This window comes from Empidonax traillii, unplaced genomic scaffold (assembly GCF_003031625.1).
Source record: "Empidonax traillii isolate 1590-97213 ecotype Southwest subspecies unplaced genomic scaffold, ASM303162v1 scaffold83:size2986645, whole genome shotgun sequence".
NCBI classification, from domain to species: Eukaryota; Metazoa; Chordata; class Aves; order Passeriformes; family Tyrannidae; genus Empidonax; species Empidonax traillii.
In genome coordinates this window covers 678352-697153 of record NW_020955276.1, presented here as the reverse complement: position 1 = coordinate 697153, position 18802 = coordinate 678352, and the positions used below count along the sequence as shown (strand labels likewise).

The 18802-nt window shown below is 37.1% G+C and overlaps 2 protein-coding genes across 3 annotated transcripts in view; one reads left to right on the top strand and one right to left on the bottom strand.

Annotated features, from left to right (window-relative positions):
• LOC114056134 (E3 ubiquitin-protein ligase Topors-like) overlaps nt 1-441 on the top strand; it is a 2566-nt gene extending 2125 nt beyond the window's left edge. The window contains exon 3 of one of the 2 annotated variants that reach the window (XM_027881064.1): nt 1-441. This exon is cut by the window's left edge and continues 1 nt beyond it. In XM_027881064.1, the coding sequence (XP_027736865.1) occupies nt 1-280 (280 nt within the window). In that variant the 3' untranslated portion in view covers nt 281-441. The other variant, XM_027881065.1, reaches the window with a different exon arrangement.
• The window catches only part of KDM4C (lysine demethylase 4C), a 240246-nt gene that overhangs the window by 134057 nt on the left and 87387 nt on the right, over nt 1-18802 (bottom strand). The window lies entirely within an intron of this gene.

Here is an 18802-nt window from a genome sequence, read left to right as displayed (position 1 = left end):
GCAGTGGGCTGCCGTGCGTGGCGTGTGCCCGCTCTGCCGGCAGCACTTCGGCCGCATCCTGCACACGGTGAGAGCGGACGACGACTACCAGGAGTACATGGTCCCCTCATCCTCCCGCCAGCAGAGCCCAGCAGCCGGACAGAGGGTGCGCAGCAGATCCCCACAGTGGCGCTACCACCTGCGCCCACGGCCCAATAACAATCCCACTGCTGGGAGAAGGGGGCCGGCAGAGAGGGACCAAGGGAGAGCTCCAAGGAACTCCGACACCTCTACCCCATAGACTGCAGGGGAACACTCAGCCAGCCCTGCTGATGGACCTGTCGTCCACTTGGACTTGCTGAGAGCGCAGCTTATGGCCTTCATGCAACGTGAATGAACGTCCAGAAACTTTCCAGGGCATACATCTTTCAAAACCACTTGGTACACTACACATGAACCCACTAATTATGAAGAGGTGTAATTTTGTCTCTCTCTTTTTCATTACTATTATTATTATTCATAGTAGTATTGTTATTACGAAAATTATTAAAGTGTTCTTATCTTAATCCACAAGGTTTATCCTTTTCTTTCCAATTATCCTCCCCAATGGGGCAGGGGTGGCAAGCAGCTGTATGGAACTTGGTTGCTGGCTTGGGTTCTCCAATTTGATGTGCTGGTGCTGGGAAATTATTGGCTTCATGGCCTTTGAACAAAGATTCAAAGCTTTTCAGAGCATGATTCTCTCAAAATCAAAGCAAGCTACTGCAGGCGATGCTTTCTAGCCCTGTCTCAAGAGTGTAGGAAAACAAAAGGGGAAAATGTCTGGAGTGTGCCATGAACTACTTTAATATAAATGCTGCAACAGAGCCCCTCTGTCTCACACTCTCCCAGCCTTCCCCCTGCAAGCACCAGAGCATGGCTTCCCATCCCTGTGATCATCAGTCAGGCCACCTGACCTGAAGCAGAGCCAGGTCCATGGACACAGGCAATGCTGACAACCCTCTCCCCGGTAGTACCTCCACACCCAAATGGCTCCAGTCATTCCCCTTGTCACAGCCCTCTGATCCTTCCTCAACACCTCTTTACAGCAGCAGCCCAGCTCCTCCAGCCCCAAATCCCTCTGCCATGTCTGGAATGCAGGAGAAGCTACCCTGGTGTTCTGGGGACAAGCTTCACAGAAGACACTGCCAGGGAATGAGGGCCATCTGTTGATCTGCACACCTTGGCTCAGTCTTTATCAGTGAGTAAAGCTCTACTGAGCATCCTGGGATGTCCACAAACATCCATGGTCCTTCTCCCACACTCATACATCCACACAGATCCTCCAACCACTCTCTGAAGCTAGGAAGATAGTATGACCAGAGATCTGTGTGGCTGCAAAGCACAGAGGTATCATCTCTTCCTTGGCTAAGTGACTGCATTACTTATGTATATTTATACCAATTTATATACACTGAGACCACTACAACTCTTCGGCATTAGGAGGTTGTGAACATAGGTGTCTAAAACGGTTTTTCTTCGTCAGTAAATAGTTAGGGATGACTCTTGACATGCCATGTGTGCCTAAATGAAAATCTCTTTACTATGCTTTAGTATTTTTAATCTGCGTACAATTAAAAGTATGCTAGCTAGCAAATTCTTTAAAACACTTTTCTAATATGGGTAGGACAAAAGGCTCTATAAGTGGAGACAGAAGGGTTACAACCTTCTCTAAGACAGCATTACAGTGCAGTGAGGGCTGGCCAAAAATGCCAATCTTTTGCAGCACGCAGTTTCAAAAGGCATCACTATTATTACAACTTTGCTCTTACCAAACAGTATGCTGAGTTTCAGTTTTTTCCCTTTTTTTATAAACGGAACACATAACAAAGACTATGTGTCATTTTATCATTATTCCTTTTGGGTGGCTGTAAAAGCTAAAAGGATCATTTGAGATCTATGAGCCTTCTTTCAATAATTACTTTCTAAAGTAATCAGAATTGCCATCAGCCAATTGTTCCTTATGTTTTGACAAAAGATCGTGATTCTGCCTGTGAGAGAGTGACAATATGATGTGCTGCTTATTCAATTTTCTGCCAAATGAATAGGAGATATTTTCCCACAACACTGCAAGAAGATAAGGAATTTCTCCAGACATAATGTCTAATAAAAGTAATGAAGCTTCTGAGGGAAAAACCAAAATGTGGCTATCTTCCTGTGGATTAGGCCCCAGGACCGGGATAAATAGGTCATTAAGAGTAACTCTTTGATATTTTCAAGACAGTCAGGTGATCAGATTCACCTCTTCATAACAAGCTAATCTAGGATATTAAATACAAATATTTTTAACTAAGGATTTTGGGTGAATATAAAAACCTAAACACTGCATTTCTGATGCAGTCAGATCCTTAAGAATATTTGTTTTAGTCAGACAGGTACAAGACATTATGCAAGGAGTTCACATTACACTTACAAACCACAAAATGTATTCTTTCATTGATTTTTAGTCTCACTTAAATTTATTTTAGATTTATTTAAAAAAAAATACTGTTATCCCACCTGAAATAAAGTGCTATTGAAATTTAAAGTCTTTAACTTCACAGAAATATCTTGTTTGCATTTCATGCAAAAGAATACTGTGTTATATACCTTTCCCTCCAAAAAGCTTTTACAGGAGGTTTGATTGGCAGAGACAGAACTGATAAGACCGAACAAACGGTCCTGTATGATATCCTGCTTGCTTTTTAATCTGTGAAACGTCTATTAATCAGACAGAACATGCCTAGAGAGTGAAAGAGATTTCTGCATAACTCTGTATTAACTTCCACCAGTTCCATACATTTCTATGAAATGTTCTATCCCCAGTTGCAGCTAGCCTGAAACCTATAATTAAAAAAGCTGGTATCAGTTCTATAGGTTGGCAGGCAGTGAAGACCAATCTTAGATAATTCAACCTCATTCCAGCCAATTGCTTTTCTAGTTTTAAAAAAAACCCACATCTGTACGCTTTATACAGTGACATATACACTAAAAAAGGCTGTAAATAAAGTTGCATGAAAGGAAGTCACTGTATGCATAGTTCTTTTATTTCTGCCTTAAAAAAATGCCTCCCTATTGCAATCTATTAACTGTCAAAAAGAAAACTAATATAAACATGTTCTACATTCATAAATACGTTCTTCAGGGGAAAAAAAAAAGGAAAGAAAAATAAACAAAAAATGTCAACAGCAGTTCCTTTCCACTAAGAAATGCAAACACCTTTTCTCATGGCTGTTTGACACAGTAAATTAAAGAGGGAAAACTAGATTTAAAAAAGAAAAAAGATACGACTATTCTAATTCTATACTGAATACAATGTATACGGATTCAGTATTGCAAAACTGAAATACTGCCATCTAAGTTTTCTATGTAAGCAGATAATTAAACCATTTCTATCAGGGAACTACCTTAATGTAGTTTTCAGCTTAAAGCAGAATAATCAGAATTTGTTATGTACTGTCATCATTTTAATGATCTTTTCCTTGCTTGCTGCATATCTAAAAAGCTAATTATAGTTTGATTAAAGAAAACAATAGCTTACATTCTATAACACTTCTAGTTAAGAATTGTAACTCTAGAAACAGAACTGAGTTCAATTTCCATGCAGTCTCCAATTTCTGGGTATTTCCATTACACTTTGAAGAACTGATGAAAGGAATGAAATCCTCAGTTGCAAAGTCTAAAACAGAAGATCTACCATCTTGATGTTCGTGTGCATGCAAAAATAAAAGTGATGCTTCCTTGCAGACTTTCATGAATTCAGGTAACACAACTCTATGTTCTGATTCCCACGAGTTTTCTCTCTAACTTCAGATCTGGCATTCTAACATGAATACACTTCACATTGCCCTCACTGAATCATCACTCTCATTTGATTCAGGCAAAAGCTGTAATTATGTCCTTGTGGTAACATGTTTTTGGCCAAAAATAAAGACTGATTTTAAATCACTAGCCTGACAGTAGGGCCAAGAGGAGAAGTATACAAAGTATAGAACTGCATGTGTGAACAGTTTCCATAAAGGATGGAAGTGACCACAGAACTCTTTTCTCCTAACTTTAGAACTATTTTCTCCTAATTTCCTTCCTTTATTTCCTGTTAAACATATGTAAGTGCAGTAAGTCCAAATCCTGGAAAATAGCATTTAGAAGTTCTGTGTTCAGCATGGGTCTCTGAATACTTAATAGAGTGATTTTTTATTTATATTGCATGTGATAAGACCAAATTAGATCATTAAATTTTAACATTCCATGGAGGAATGGTAATGGCTTTCTGATGATGTCTGAATAGTTAGTATACAACTTTTGCGTTTACTTTTCCAGTGCGATCAGCATCTTATTTTATTGCACAGATGTCAGTCTACCGAATTATTATCAGATTGTTCCATCTTTAAGTAGATAATTCTATGCCATATGTTTTGTAGGAATTAAGATTCTTGCACTGGTACATACCATATTGCTCTCTCTCACTAAATACAGTTAAAGAATTAATGCTTAATAGATACATGCAGTGAACACTAAACCTGCCGCTGGGAAGGACATGACACAAAAAAAGGGAACATTACTTGATGTTCTTTTCAACTGTAACCAAGCTATTGGAAAAGAATTAGCAATTTAAACTCAAGACTTGTACAATCATGAGATGACACCAGGGAAGACAGAAGGACTAGGAATTATATTCTTTGATAAGTTTCCTCTATCTTCTGAGAAAATACAAAGTTTCTTCAGCTTCTATTGACTAAGGATGGAAGTTGAGAATGCATGATGCCTTGCAGAATCAGAAGTTTTGTGAACACAGTTAACTTAAGAAGAAAGTAACTAAGCTAAACTATAAACAAATATTGCTGCCTGGGTCAGGAATGTTGTGTTTTCATCCAAATGCATCCCAAGTATATGTGAAATATTTGTGCAACAGGAAAAAATGTAGTAAGATGATCTTTCTAAAACCAGATGCCTATCTTCTTGAAATAATTTTTCTCTGAAACTTTACTCAGCAAATACCATATCCTCTACCCTTTATATGCTAAAAAGGCAAAACAATCGCTTCCAACTTCTTCACTATTACAAATACAGAACGCACTGAGTTTGATTTATTGCACGCTATGTCTTCTTTTTCTTTTCTTTTTCCATTCTTATGGAAGATGTCAACTGCAGTAAACAGAGTTGATAGAAAGTTCTACTGCAAGTTCACATTCTTCATATAGTATAAAGTGGAATGAAACATCACTCAACAAAAAGCCTGCAAATACCACAGGAATTCCCATAAATAAGTTCTTTTGCTGGGTACCTACCAAATGAGGTCAGACTGTGAGGTTCATTTCCTTCTAATGTTTCTTTCAGGTCTTTTACAGAGGAAATTGAAAAAAATAAAGAAAAAAGATATGAAGCAGTATACTGCACTTACTAAAAGCTATCTATTTACAGACACACTAGTGACTTTTCCTATTTGTTTAAGTTTTAACCACTTTGAGATTTTATTACTGCTCCATTTCTGGGGATCATAACAAGCAAAATTCCAGATTGTCTACTTCTATTGCACAAGAAGCAAAAGGTGTTATTTAATGCTCTTTCTTGTCCTCCTGCTTTGGAACTCGGCATTCGCCTCTAGAGAAAATACACTTTATTCATTCCTATCATATGGTTTTGCAGTTCTAATTATTCTCCATAGAATTACATGTATGCCATAAGTCTTTTTCCTCATTGGACCTATTGGGTTGCCCACTCTAACAGTAGGAATAGAAAAAAAAATATTTTGCTATATCTTTCTAAATTATTTTTACAGACCACAATCTGGAACTTCACTTTCACCTAGGCATAAAAATTTTATTGTGATGCTAGCTTAAATATATTCATAGATTGCCTATGTGCTTTCTTCATATGTGTACTTGGATAACACTTTCATACTTGCAAGGATAATGTTTCTAAACCCATCACATCTGCAACAGAATCATAGGATTTGGTTACCCAAAACCTCAAGTACAGTTTGGTGTCCTGGATCCACGCAACAGACATAAAAATTATGCCTATACAGAGGAAACTAGAAAGCTCAGATGCATTTATACATAAAATTGTAGCTTGCTTCTCAATCCCACTTTCTGTGCCTTTGCTATCTTTCTCTGTGATAACTCTGCTCTTGACAATAAACCAAGGGGATTTTTTTCTACTTGGTTTCAAAGAAGATTCCTTCCTGTCAACAACTTTTTGAATTTAACTTTTCTTGAATAGAATTCTTGTTCAGAATTGTGTAGTCTTTCAGGAGAATTTTACTGTGGTCTTCTGCAATAACAATGACATTTTCACATCATTACTACAAAGAAAAATGTTACTGATACTACCTACAACTGCATTTCTTTTATTCAGTAACATCCTGTAGAGTTCTCACAGTCATCAGCTACACAGACCCAAGGTAATTTCTGGGATGAGGTCCTGGCTGCCACCAGTCATTCCTGTTATTCAGACCCTAGGGGATTGCATTTTTAAATCACTAATCAAGGAAATGAAATTGAAGTATTGACACTGTGGTGGCTAGCATATGCCTGCTGGAAGCTGTGCCAAGGCACTCTTCTGTCACAACAATATCACTTAGAAGTGAAGAGACGTTCTTCTCCGCGTTTGAGAAGATGCACCAAGGGGCTGCAGAGCTGGTGCATAACTCACATACACCAAGGTTTGCATAACTGAAAGAGAACAATTCAGCAGAAAGTCAGTCCTCCCCCACCTCACCCCCATGATGGTTTCAGCATTTTAAAACAGTGGTAATTAATTTCTTCATCAAACACAATATAGTAATCATTTTCAAATATCTGTGATGTCAAATAGCAAAAAATTACCAGTGAGGCAGTCCCATTACCCATAGCAGTAGAAATTACCATTATGGTAGTCCCACACTCTCTTAGGTCCAGTTTTCATTCTTAGCTTGAATACTTGAGCTCAAGGCTTCCTACCTTTCCAGCTAACTCTGTCTGCAATCCTGTTACTGAAAACATTTTATTTGTTCAAGTACCATTTCTAGATTTCTGGGAAACATAAGTTTTTCCAGACCTGTGGCAACTATTTCCAAAAAGTGGCAACTATTTTACATTTGAATAAAATGAGAAACAGATAGTAGATTTGTAATAATTACAGGCAAAGGAATCTGTCTCAAACTTCTCTGCTTCACCTAAAAAGACTCCTTCTCTGGTGTAACCTGAAACATTATGATTCTCACAGCCTACTAGCCAACAGAGGAAGCAATGCTTAAGCCTTTAACTGGGCTCAAAGCGTGCACTGTAACTAGGTAGTCTGACTGCAGGCCTTTGTTTCAGAATCTGTGACCAGTAATTAATACAGCCTTTCACATCTCTTTTAAATTAGATTTTAATATTAAAGGAATAAATAACTCTGAATGAAAAAAAAAAATGTTTGAACAATAAAACACTGTCCATAGATACCTGTTTTTCAAAAACCTAGTCCAGATGCACAAGATCATGCATGCATTCTCAATCTCTATATCTGCCTGTTTTTCGGTGAATAACTCTCATTTTCCAGGCAATATTTCTTTTCTAATAATTTCAATTGTCTGAATTAACTCCTACAAGCTGTTGCAAGAAAATACATCCTTATGAGCTAGGCTTGGAATAAATGATTTCTCAAATAAGAATGTGTGCACTGCTTCTTAGCCTGACAACCGGAAGACACAGTTCCTTCACCATAACAAAAGCCTTATGGTAGCTTCTCTAACAAACTTGCTATTGTGTATGCAGTACATTTCCAACACAGCCACAAGGATCATAAACCGGTACTGAGTTGCTCTGCATGTTTTGCACTCCTTAGTTCAAGCCCAAAATAAAGCCACTCCTACTTTCAAACCAAAGTCTTTCTTCTCTCCTTGTGTAAAATACACAGTGATACACAGGTGCACAACATTTACAGTACTACCATTAACCAGGTGATACACATTATGGGAGTTATCAGTCACAGGTGACGGGAAGACTTTAACATTGTTTACAGTCAACAACACCAGTTAATTTCTGTGATTTTATTATAAAACAGGTAGTCCCCAACAGACCAATTAACTGTCTCCCCAGGACTTCAATGGCAATTTTGAAATCAAATCAAGATTTTAAACAAATGGGGAGTAAAAGTGATGTACATCTAAATTCATTACATTGTCAACAAGGTGAAAACCACTTTCTATCTGTCAAGAATGGTCTTTTCTAATTTACAGTGATTAACTGTTCATTCATTAAAATGCTAACAGTGCATTTTAATACACAGGAAACAATATTCTTTCTAAGAAGCCCAGCAACAATATCACATTAATCGATGGCCCTAGTTACAGAAGAAAATTACAGAACTGGGGTTACTTGCACCAAGAGGTACAACATTACTGAGAATGACTGTGGATCAGACAAGTATTTATGCTACAGAATGATTTGACACTATGTAATTTGTACTGTAACAGAATATAAATGAAAAGGGAAATGGCAGTATTTTCAAAAGTCATATTCCATTTGGCCCTTCTCTGTCTGTGTCTTGGTCTCAAAGGGCAAGAAAGTCTTCTGTTAATCACTGCTATCTTCAAAGGGACACAGCTTGACACAAAGTATGGGTTGGAACTAGTTTAAACTGTAACTATGAAAATGTTTGTAGAAAAGGAAGACAGACACATGAAACACGAATTAAAAAGCACAGACCCAATACACTTCCTTCCAACCTTGAATGCTCACACTAATGTAAAGTCACTTAGAAATTTTCAAGTAATATTTTTTGTTTCAGGAAATCATTTGTCCATCATCTAAAGGAGCCTAAACACACACAAATGATAAACTAGCATCCTCTTCAGTATGACTGAGAACACGTCATCTTACTTGCTCAGGGAAAGTGAATGGTACTGCTCAAAGAATACAATTCTTTTCTTACTCCTAATGGTATTTTTAATTCTGTCATCTGTAATAAGGTAAAATGAACATACTATTGAATATATAATAAAAGTTGATCACCTATTCAAACAAGGAATAATGGAATTTTTCATAACATGAGTGTAACAAATAACGCTGCTTGTATATACACTATGAAATACTGACAATAAATTCAGGTAAGGTTATTTACATGCAATACTTGTCTGATATGCTATGTATTACAAACCTTATATTCCACTCACCTAATTTATAAGGGAAGGGCAACACTCTTAATGGACACCATTAGAGTTTGATAACTAACACACAGACTGGGGAAAATACAACATGGCACCTGGCATGCTTTAGTGTGACAAGTTTAAGCCATTAAAAAAAAAAAAAAAATACACACACCAAACACAAAACAAACAAAAAAACAAACCACCTTACCTCACCTCCTCACTTCATTCACTTCATTGAAGAAATCTGCGTCTAATTCCCTCTCTTTATGAAAAATGTATATAGAAAGGAGTTCAGTAGAGATTCATTGAGGCAGTCAGGGAAAAGAGCATAAGGAAACTGAGTGAGACGAGCATATTTACCATGGAAAACAGCTGAGGTAGTTTCAAAGGGGAACCAACAGCATCCCCCCTGTACTTGAGTGGTTACCAAAAGAACAGTTAGAGCAGTGGATTTACAGCAGGGTGAGAGATAGTGGACATTCACTGAAATACAAGTGGTACAGATAGGAACTAAGAAGAAAACTTTTTCCCCATGAGGACAAACTGGCAGTGGAGCCAGAGCCCTGAATTATTCTATGATCCTACGAAACATAAAATAGTTGACAACTTCATCTCTCTTTGCATGCACTTGTATCAGTGCCTGAAAACAATAAATATATACTGAAAATTATAACTTTCAAAAGGTTTAAAAGCCAATAAATTTTTCCCACCTGTGATTATGCAAGGTGAATTTTGAAACTCTTCAGTTATGTTATGCATTAATTTTTATAAATGCCACTAGTTAACAAGAGAGGACAAATCAAACAGATTGGTTGTATTCCAAGACAAAATGCCAGAATGATTGTTTAACAAATCCATAAATTTAAAGAGCTGCATATTCTTCTGGGATGAAGAAATACAAAATGCTTTTCCCATAATAAAGTGTCAAGTCACAAAAAGCAAAAAAAAAACCAAACGAAGATAACTCAGCAGACCTAGTTAAAACACTTCCCTTGACTTCAGAGCAATATGACTGAGGATTTTTCCTGAACTAATTTAAAACCTATCAGTGCTGAACATCAGGAAATTTCAGCTGCCTAAAGGTACTGGTCAACATGCAGTTGAGTGCAGCTACAGTAGACTAGAGTGCAAAGACATGAGATCTTTCCTCCTACATGGAACACTTGTCATGCCTTCACTTTTCATATGCAATATTAGTGCAATTATAAGCTGCCCACAGTTTTAATGACTATTTAGTCTGATATTTTGGATTCAAACTGAAGCTCTAGTCATATACTCTAAGCAGGCTTTCTTTTGATAAAGTAGTTTTTCCCTGATATATTTAAGGTTTCTTATTGCTCATTAGACTTTATAACTACTTGGAGCAATGGAGTCCCTTGCTACTTATACGCTAACGTATTTAAAAAAAAACAAGCTGTCTGGAGAAAAGAGATACCATTAATTGCATCCACATTCAGGTACAAGATTCCATAAAGTGATTCATTCAAAGATGTGCAACTTCTGACAGGTTATATCCCTGCTCTCACAGGGCATATTCAAGCATACGACTTCTATCAGCGTGGCTGAATGGGACCAGTACCATTTTAACCACAGCTCCAAATGCACACCAAGAACAATGGAGATGTTTTAAAGATATTCTGCAGCCCCCTGAGAATGACACAAGGCCCAAGAGCCACTTGTTGCCATCAGCTGAACCGAATCTGTGTTAAGTGCAAATAAGAAGAAGGAACAGTACGTGTAGAAAAGAATAAAAAACTAACCTTTTCTCCAACTATAATCTTTGTACATCACTTATGTATTTCTCCAGATTCACAAAGTCTGCTGAATGAGTCTCTGAAGAACAAACAACTATCATAAACCAGAATTCTCGCACCAAACAGTTCTGAGTATCTTTCAAAAAAGCATTGGGTCTGAATCCAGTCAAAGATGCTATATATGGAAATATCAGACTCCCTTAAACAACATTTAGCAGTAAAATATACTGAAAAATTAGCTTTAACATTTTCTGTGGCACAGTGACCTCAATAACAGCAATTTTTTGCGTAGCACTCAAGATTTTTTTCAGTGCCTAGGGATTTTGAAAGTCAAACCAAACAGCCTTGGAGAAGAGAATAATAATTACAAAGCACACAAGGGAAAAAAAATATATATCTACTGTTCCTTCCTTCACTACTAAATTTGAAGACAGCTCACTCGGAAATAATTTACAAAGATAGTTGCCTAAAATTGCAATTACTACCAAAACACTATTTTCATAAAACACATTTTTTTTATAACATAAACCAGAAACTTCAGTGTGACTTATACATGAAAGAGAAGGTACCATGGCAGTTTATGTTAACATACCTAAACCAGCTTCATGCACAAGCACAGGTTAAAAAGAATACAACAGCTATCCACACACAGATATCTACAGTTAGGAGAAAACAAGTACTTTCATTTCTCAGGTATGTTGAAATTACAGAAACACACTACCACTTAAATAAGTACACATGTGCACAGGCTACGATTAACTTTCACTTAGCAGTTTGAAGTGTGCTACAAGCCAATGTTCACGAAATTTAATGCACTCCATACCTCAAAACTCACTATAGAACAAGTAAATCCAAAAAGAGACACTGTTTTTCCCCCAGAATATGCTGTACCTTAATAATCAGCTATGGTATCCAGAGAATTGTAGTTATACTACATTTGTCCCTATGAACAGAAAGGCATATCTTGAATCCCCAGCATAATAAAAACCAAAGCCAAAAGTAGCATAGATGTAATATCACATTTTTCACTGTAAATGTGACTGAGGCATTTAAGAAAAGACAGATTCCAAAATGAAATATAGCAGGGAGATTAGCAAAGCCACTGTGATTCAAATAACAGTGAATTCTCCAAGGGTTCAAGCTTATCTGAGTCTCAGCAGCAGCATAACACAGCAAAAGTCCAAATCACAGATGCAGGGATTTTAAAGCACTAGAGCAAAAGATATATACCACTGAATAAATCACTGTCCTGAAAATGTAATTTCTTAACAACAATTAACAATTCTAGAGGATGAAATTTTGCTTGAAGATTAAAAGTAGAATAAAATCATAAACAGAAAATGGTCTAACTAGTATAAATTACTGAACTGTGTGCCCATGGCACCATGGTGTCATAGGGGGAAGCTGCAGGCTCAGTCTCTGTTGGGAGAGGGCAAAGCGTGCCCAGTGCTGGACATCATCCATTCTAGCCAGCTCCAGAGGAAACACCACAGGGCATAACTGAGCCCTCCAGCCAAGATAGAAGAGACTCAGCAAAAACATGTTTAAAAAGGGAAAAAATCAGCAGACAGTAAGAGGAGGAAGGAACAAAAAAAAAAAAAAAAATAGAGTGAGAAATGGGAGAGAGTGAATACCAAGATCAGAGGACAAGGCAAGGAGGTGTCCCATGGTAAAGCAGATATTTCCCTGCAGCCTGTGGAGAGTCCATAACAGTTGGAAGCCTCCTAAAAGAATTGTGATGTGTAGGTGAAGACTACACTAAATGAAACAGGGGAAAAGTGAGAGAAGGAAGGAGTGGCACAGAAAAAATACCTGTACACTGAGCACACACCCTTTCCTCTTCCCTGTGACCCTCAGGGAAGCAGTGAGTGGAAGAGTCGGAACTGAAAAGTGAAGTTTACCCTCAGAAGGGGGGGAAGAAAGGTTTGGGTTTAAATTTTGTTTCTCACTACTCGAACATACTTTAACTGGCAACAAATTAAATTACTTTTCTACAACTTGAGTCTGTTTTGCCCATAACAGTAGTAGGAAAGCAAGCAGCTGGGTGGACATTTAGCCACAGTCAAGGTTATGTCATGACAATGAGGTAGGTTGAGAACATGAAAACATGTACGGACTTGGCTCCCTGTCAAATGCCCAACCCCCCAGTAGCAGCCCCTCTCTTCCCCTCTTTCTACTTCCCCCAGGGCAAAGGAAAAAATACTATGCAAATTGAAGAACCTGAAAATCAAGCTAGTTATATAAAAAATATATTTTATGTATATTACAGTTAAGATGCTATGTACACAGCAAACGGGAATTCAAACACCCCCCGAAGGGATAGGGAAAGGGGAAAAAGGGACAAAAGGAAACAAAAAGGGACACTGTGATAGTTTTAGTCTAGGCCTTCCTGATGACCAGTTTGTAACCAAGGAAGTAGCCAAGTACCCAGTATTCCATACAATTTTTACGTAAACCAGAGAATAAATAAGTCGAAGATTAGAGACCTCGTTCTCTTCCGGCGAGGTCTGGGAACAGTGGGCCCCTGCGTTGGTCTCGCTTATCTAAGGCTGAGGCCTGCAGAGTCCACCGTCCTACCACGTGGAGGTTTGGAGAGTGCTGGCTGTGACTGCCGATCCTACTATTCTAAGGGACATGGTGAAATCTGTTTTGTTAGTTATTAGCATAGTTTGATCTAGTATACCTGTTCGGTGTCCCTTTTGTTCCCTTTCATCCCCTTTTTTCCCTTTTCCTATCCCTTCTGGGGGGGGTGGACCCCCTTTTACTGTGTATATAGCATATTAACTGTACATAACTGTAATTTATGTAAATATAGATATATTTTTACATAAGCAGCTTGACTTTAGGTTCTTTAATTTTTATAGTTTCTTTTTCTTTAACCTAAAGGAAGAAAGGAGAAGGGAAAGGGGTTGCTGTCATAATTTTCGGGCATTTGGCAGGGAGCCAGGTCCAAACCGTCACAGACACCGAATAGATATGCACAGTCAAACCCGAGAACTAGTAAAATACCTAGTAAAACAAATCTCACCACGTCCCTTAGAAAGCAGGATTAGCAGACACTGCCAGCACTCTCCAAGCTTCCACGTGGCAGGTCAGTGGATGCTGCAGGCCTCAGCCTTAGATAAGCGAGACCAATGCAGGGACCCACTGTTCCTGAACTTCAGCAGAAGAGAAGAACGAAGGTCGCTTCTCCCCTCTTATTTATTCCACGATTTACGTAAAAATTGTATGGAATACTGGGAACACTGCCCCTTCCTTGGTTACAAACTGGTAACCAGGGAAGGCCTAGATTAAAACCACCACAAAATTATAAAGGACAAAGGCACTGTACTGTTTTCCCTCACACTTAATAATATCATCAGAAAGTGATTTTACTTGGGGAAAAAAATATTTGTAACTGTGGCAGACAGAGTGTCAAAATTCTTAGTACAACACACAACCTTATAACTCCCAAGAAACTTTCCACTGGAAAAACTTTTTAAGATTGCACATGACAATTTACTATTTTATCCTGCAAAAGGCAAAATAGATTATTTGGAGTTTATTTCAAAAACATTTTGACTTATTCTTCACATGATGTATATTATTACATGATACTACACTTAATGCAGACAAAATATTCCAGGCGGAAATCTGTGTTTTATTAGTTAAAAAAAGTGGGAAAATCTGACTCAAGGCAAAAGGATTTATCCTGAATAATTTCAGTTTTATTCTACAAAAAAATGTCCTGTGATATGGTCAAATAAATACTGTTGGGAAATGTGGTCATTTGCACTATCTGTTTTTAACACTGTTATTTTTTCATTATGAAATACTCTGGCCCTTTGTTTTACTGTATCTCTTCTTTGGTTATATAGATTCTTTCCTTTAAATTCGTACAATATCTAAATCTTAAATGGCCCTGTCTTTTGTTATGCGTGAAAGTCAGAGTGGGTTCCTACTATAATTTTCCACAATTACAATCACTTACACATCCTAAAAAGCTACAATATCAAGGTTTGTTTGCTTTTCGTTTCCATAAAATCAGTAGTTTTCTGATGATCATTCAGTTTGTCACAATTCTACAAGCTCTCCTCTCCTAAGAGGTGGCTTTTTATTAGGCAAAGCACAGAGCTTTTACAGCTTCTCTCTTTACAGAATGCTTTTAAAAAATTACTGTCTTTTTCTTAAACATAATAGAAAACTTGTTCAACAGAAACCAGCTCACACCTTTTTTGAGAGGCACTGCCTTACTTTACTCTTCAACTATCTGCTTATCCAATTAAGCACTGTTGACAAGAGCATTGCTGAAAGCTATGAAAGAAGCCGTATCAAATCTTCCTTGGCAACCATGACACAGGCCACAGAAGGATTATCACTGGGCTCCTAACAGCTATGCAGAAAATCCATGCTGGTTTTGTACCAACATTATTTATTAAAGAATTTTCATATTTTTATTACTATCAGCCTATACACATCCAGAAGACACAATGATGTAAAATATAACATGGGCAGATTTCCATTGCAGAAACTTTGCTCATAGCAGATTTAGAAAAAGCAAAAAGGCAAAGTTGCCAAGAGCTTTCAGCACCTTGCATATGCTGCAGCTCTCACTGCTCCTGCCAGCTCTACAGCTGAACCAGTGATAACGCCCGTTGGAAATTTTAGAGTAAACAGACAAGGCTCCGAAGGGATAATATGAAATGAGCTTCTGGCAAAATAGTAAGATAAATAAAAAAAAAAGAAAACCTAGTAAGCTGAATGTGCCATAAAGAGCAGTAATAGTTTTGTAGTCATATCTATGAGGAAACTCCTGAATGCATTAGGAAGGGCACCATGCTCCTAAGCAACTATGTGCCAGGCAGCTTTCACATGTGTTTTCAAAGCATTATAAATAAAGAGTAACTGCCAAAGTCATTATCCTCCCTTCCCTGAGCTAAAGAGTATCAGGCACATGCAGTTGCTGTTTGTGCTAATCATCACTGCTGTAAGATGGAACAGCAAAGAAACAGACACGCTTAGTGTTGAGAAAAGCAATTTGACTAATAATTTCTGCCTAACAGTAATTTAGCTAATCAAATGTATGCAACAAGAGCGTAGCCTTTTAGCACCTACCAACCATACCTTGCAATAATCCTCCCAAACAATACTGAGAAATAATATCATTTTATATCTTGAAACTCATAGATGGAACATTTCACTCATTTTAGTCTGGATGAACAAGTACCATCAGTAAAAACAGATTTTTGTACATTTGGCCATGACAAACAGAAACAGATGGGAATCCACTTTCTAACTACTATGTAGAAAAAGTGAACATATGTAGGTTTCTTAAAACACAGTAAAGAAAGTTTTTAATCAATGCTGGCATTTGCTGTGCACCAGTGTCTCTCAAGAATCGAGGTTAAAAAATGTGCTTTAACACATTATTTTCATAAACCAATTTGTTTGGTCTTCCTACAACAACGAAAGCCAAGCTGGATTCTCAGCAAGTGTTCAACAGTCTTAAAGACCATAAAGGTCTGAGTATGGAAGAAAGAACTTGAATACACAGTCAATCACGTTTTGTAAAGCACACAGTAACATACTGTTAGAAACCAGAACATAACACTGAGCAACACCTTAAAAAAGGCTTTAGCAAGAATATTGGAGGTAATACACATAGTAGAATAAAACAGGAATCTTTATAGTAGTGCATGAGAGGTGAAAAAAAGCCTTAATATACAAACAATAGACTAAAATCTGTTCCTTTTTGAACAGTGTCCTAGGAGATAAAGATACTCAGATATATAGCTGGGAGATGGCCAAAAATGTCTGTCCATACAAAAAAGTTATTTTTTTATGGATCTTTTGTAACACCAAACAGAGTGGTTTTAGGCATACGTGTTCCATGGCATTTCACAAAACAATCATAAAAGTCATGGAATAACAATCTTTAGACAGAATGTGAATTTCCATGCTGAGTATAGTCACTGTAAACTAGGTTTGCAGCAAGTGGAAAACTTTACAATACAATCAGTGGAGTTTAGCACCCAACTGATGTCTTGCTTAAACTCATGTCTAAGGTCTCTTGCTAAAAAAACTATATCTGCAAATACTTATTTCTCTCTGCTGACATTACACAAATCTATGATGATGAGCACAGCTGTACACACCAAGGATGATTAAAGTCAATCCAATTATATCACAGCATTAGAACCAGTCAACATAGCAGGTCCTAAAACAAACAAATAGAAGAGAGAGAACATAAAATGAATCAGAAATTTAACTTACAACAGAGATTTAAGGGAAAGAGAAGAACAAGAAATCTGAGGATTTCTCAGAAGCAGAACCTTCACTAACATTGAACAAAACTAGGAAAGTAAAGCACAGGGGAAGGAAAGATGGAAATCTTGCCTTGTACCAACATTAGAAGAAGACATTAGTGTAAGTAATAATGAAAGGCTCAACCAAATCCAGCATGCTGGATTTTCTCACTATTCAGAGTTAGCTTCTTGTTAAGAAGTGTATATATTGATTAACATCATCAAAATCAACACTACACTTCAAACTCTATTTTCATTGTCAAACTGGAGAGAAAAGGAGAATTTGTAAAATTTTTGCTAAAATCCATGTCTCAATTATTTCTTCAACTCCATGCAACCTTTTACCTTTTTTAAACAAATAAGAAACAAAAGTGATATTTTTAATGGTTTAAAAAATATTGACATCAATTTACATGATCAGATTTTATCAACTTTTCAATCTAAAAATTTATATAATTGGGTGGGGGAGGGGGAGATAATGTAAAACCAGTTTTCAAAACTAAGTAAAACAAAGAAAGCTTGGGAATAGTTTCTATGATGATATAGTTTTATGTACAGAAATTTTCGGAGAAAGGAAATTCAGAACTAGTTAGAGAGAACTTAATGTACCTTTTCTGCAGCTTTTGATGATGCATCATTCCAAACTCTTAAAGAGTTCCACTGTCTGTCACCTATATATTACATCTTCTATAGCTAAATCAATCTTCAGGACTGGCTCTAGCAGTCTAGCAGCTTAAGGATACCAGTAAAATGGTAAAACATCAGCTATCCCTAGTGTTACTCAAGTCTGTGGGATCTGGCAGAAATTTAAATGCTGTAATGTCACTCATTAGAGGGGGAAAAAAAATCTCAACTTCTAGGTATAAATCACAAGACTACTTAAAAGTATTCACATTTAATAATTTCATTTTAAAAAATCTACCATTTTAACTACTGTTTTCAAATAAGTGTGTGAGTAACTCGATATTAATATAAATACCTTCCAAGATGGAGTTCAGCTTCAGTAACTAGTTTAAATTACTTTCAAAGTACTTTAGTTTTAGTAGCTTATAAAGCAGCTTGTCTTAGCTAAAGACAACCATTTGATTTCCAGATCACACTGCTGTAACATCCAACAGTGATACGTAAGACTGTTAAAGAAAGAACATTAAAATGCAATTAGAGCTTGATCCTGCTAAATTCTCAGCAACTCCAGAAGGTGCTGAATGCCTTGATACTCTTTTTTAGTATCTTGATGCACTGGTATGTCTGAGCTTAGGCTATGTTCATACAGACACATAAATGAACAAAGACTGCTTCCCCAAGATCCATGTTCTCAAGTTCTATGTGAAAGGACTGTTTTGAAAGGACACCATCAAGACAGCAAAGTCAGTATTTTATTTGATTAGCTGATGCACAGTAACAGGCTGTTTTTAGCTCATTTTGCAGTGCAGAGGGGGAAGGATGTTGATCACTACTCTACTGGAAATAATCCTGTCATTAAAGAAAACAATGCTAAAACACTAAGCATATAACCTCTGTTAGGATCCAATTTAAAAGACCTTGTTTGATTGTCTTCCCTCAAATATTTAAACACATTCCTTATCCACATAAATAAATGCAGTGGGGAAAAAAAAGAAAAAACCCACCATATCCCTTCCATTTATATACCC